Source organism: Cyprinodon variegatus, unplaced genomic scaffold (genome assembly GCF_000732505.1).
Source record: "Cyprinodon variegatus isolate N-32 unplaced genomic scaffold, C_variegatus-1.0 Scaffold316, whole genome shotgun sequence".
In the NCBI taxonomy this organism is placed as follows: Eukaryota; Metazoa; Chordata; class Actinopteri; order Cyprinodontiformes; family Cyprinodontidae; genus Cyprinodon; species Cyprinodon variegatus.
The window spans coordinates 899,075-901,174 of record NW_015150769.1 but is presented as its reverse complement, the minus strand read 5'-3'; the positions used below and the strand labels follow the sequence as shown (position 1 = coordinate 901,174).

At 40.0% G+C, this 2,100-nt stretch overlaps 1 protein-coding gene across 1 annotated transcript in view; it reads right to left on the bottom strand.

The window, feature by feature from the left end:
* LOC107090927 (gastrula zinc finger protein XlCGF57.1-like) overlaps nucleotides 1–2,100 on the bottom strand; it is a 3,169-nt gene continuing 1,069 nt past the window's right edge. Inside the window, exon 2 of the mRNA XM_015384572.1 lies at nucleotides 1–1,786. Coding sequence (XP_015240058.1) covers nucleotides 357–1,786 — 1,430 coding nt within the window. The 3' untranslated portion in view covers nucleotides 1–356. The remainder of the gene's footprint in view (nucleotides 1,787–2,100) is intronic.

Genomic DNA, 2,100 nt, shown 5'->3' with positions numbered 1-2,100 from the left:
TTGAACAGGATGGAATCATTTCAGATTTAAATTACTTTTTGAAGTTTGAATTCTGAATATGAGCGACTTTTCCTTTAAAAGTCCAACATCTGTTGAGTGTCACTATCTCAACCAGACAAAAGCAAAGGAAGGCAGAAGGTATTAAGAAGAACTTTGTGTGCAGCGTTACAATAAAAGGATGGAACGATCATGAACGCCTTAATCACATTGGTGAACTCGCCTGCTTACTGTCATTTATGAAGTGAAGACATTATCAGCCCATTGGTGAGAGGATGTGCTCTTTCTGTTATAATCATTAGCTGGTTCCCTGATGAGCATTTTTCTGTTTCTGCAGAATTTCTTCTAGGAAAAATGCTTCACCGGGAAACACTAGAAGGTTTCTCTCCTAAATGGAGTTTCATGTGACTTTCAAGGTGACACCTGTGTTTAAACCTGTTCTTACAGACGTCACAACCAAACGGTCTCTCCTCTGAGTGGAGCCTGAGGTGTCGCTCCAACTGGATTTCCTTTACGAAACATTTGCCACATTCTCTACAGCTAAACTGTGCGCTGTGGACGGCCATGTGTGTTTTCAGGCCTCCAGAGTGGGAAAAACATTTACTACAAATAGCACAGGTAAACGGCTTTTCCCCTGTGTGAACCCGGATGTGACTTTTTAGACTCTCTTTCTGTGAAAACCTTTTACTGCAGACGTCACAAACGAACGGTTTCTCGCCTGTGTGAACACGCATATGAGTCTTCAGACTGTCTTTCAGTGAAAATGCTTGGCTGCAAACGCTACAAATAAACGGTTTCTCTCCCGTGTGAACACGCATGTGAGTTTTCAGGCTCTCTTTTTGTGAAAATCCTTTACCACAAACGCTGCATATAAAAGGTTTCTCTCTTGTATGAACATTCATGTGACTCTTTAGACTTTGTTGTCGTGAAAATCCCTTATTACAAAGAGAACAAATGAAAGGTTTTTCTCCTGTGTGAACACGCAAATGACTTTTTAAACTCTCTTTTTGTGAAAACCCTTTACTGCAAAAACTACAAACAAACGGTTTCTCTGTGGTGTGAATCCACATGTGATTTTTAAGACTCTCTTTTACTCTAAATTTTGTGCCACAGACTTCACAGGAGAAAGGTTTCTCTTCTGAATGGACCTTCATATGAGTACTGAGAAACTTCTTAGCATGAAACCTTTTGCCACAACTGTCACAGGCAAATGGTTTCTCTCCGGTGTGTCGTCTCATGTGCGTCTGCAGAGAACTCTTTTCTCTGAATCCTTTTCCACAAACATCGCAGGTATGTTCTCTATTCGCAGTGTGTGTCAGCAGGTGTAGCTTGACGTGGGACTTGCGTTTGAATCTTTTGCCGCAGACATTGCAATCAAAAGGTCTCTCTCCTGCACTGACTCCACTATGAGCTGAACCAGTGGAACACAGCTTGGATGGTTTTCCATTTTTTTGAGCTTTTATTTTATCAAGTTGAGAAGAAAACACTGGATCAGAGTTTTTGTCTGGTTCTGGTACTCCACGGGTCCCTCCATCATGTTGTGTTATTATATATTTAGCCAAGCTGCTGATTGGAGCCTCAGTCTTTTTGTTGTCTTCAGTTTTGATTTCCTGTGCCTTCAATACCTGAAGTATTTCTTCATTTTCACTCTTCACAGGAAGCTGCTCTCCCAACTGACTAATGCACATTTCCTCCTTTTCCTCCTTTATGTGGGGAAGTTCTGGGTCCTGCTGGTCCAAACTGGGGCTCCAGTCATCAGGGACCACTTTAATCACCAACATCTCATGAACTGGGAACAACAAAACACAGATGATCCTGATGACTGTTTGCAAACAAACTTATGGATTAGTAACTGCCATAAAAACAAATGCAAGTCATCCATTTTTCATCTAAAAAAAATAAAAATACATTAGTTGCTGAGAATCTGAAATCTGTTCAGAAACATTTTGTTTTGTTTTAAAATCCTGGTAGTTAATATACATAATCAGAAGTAAAACTTAGAATAGGCCCTCAGTTCATTTAATTAAATAAAGGTTCATGCTTCTAAACATATACAATATATTCAGAAACTAGGGGGTGTTATCTTTCAACAGATACATCACA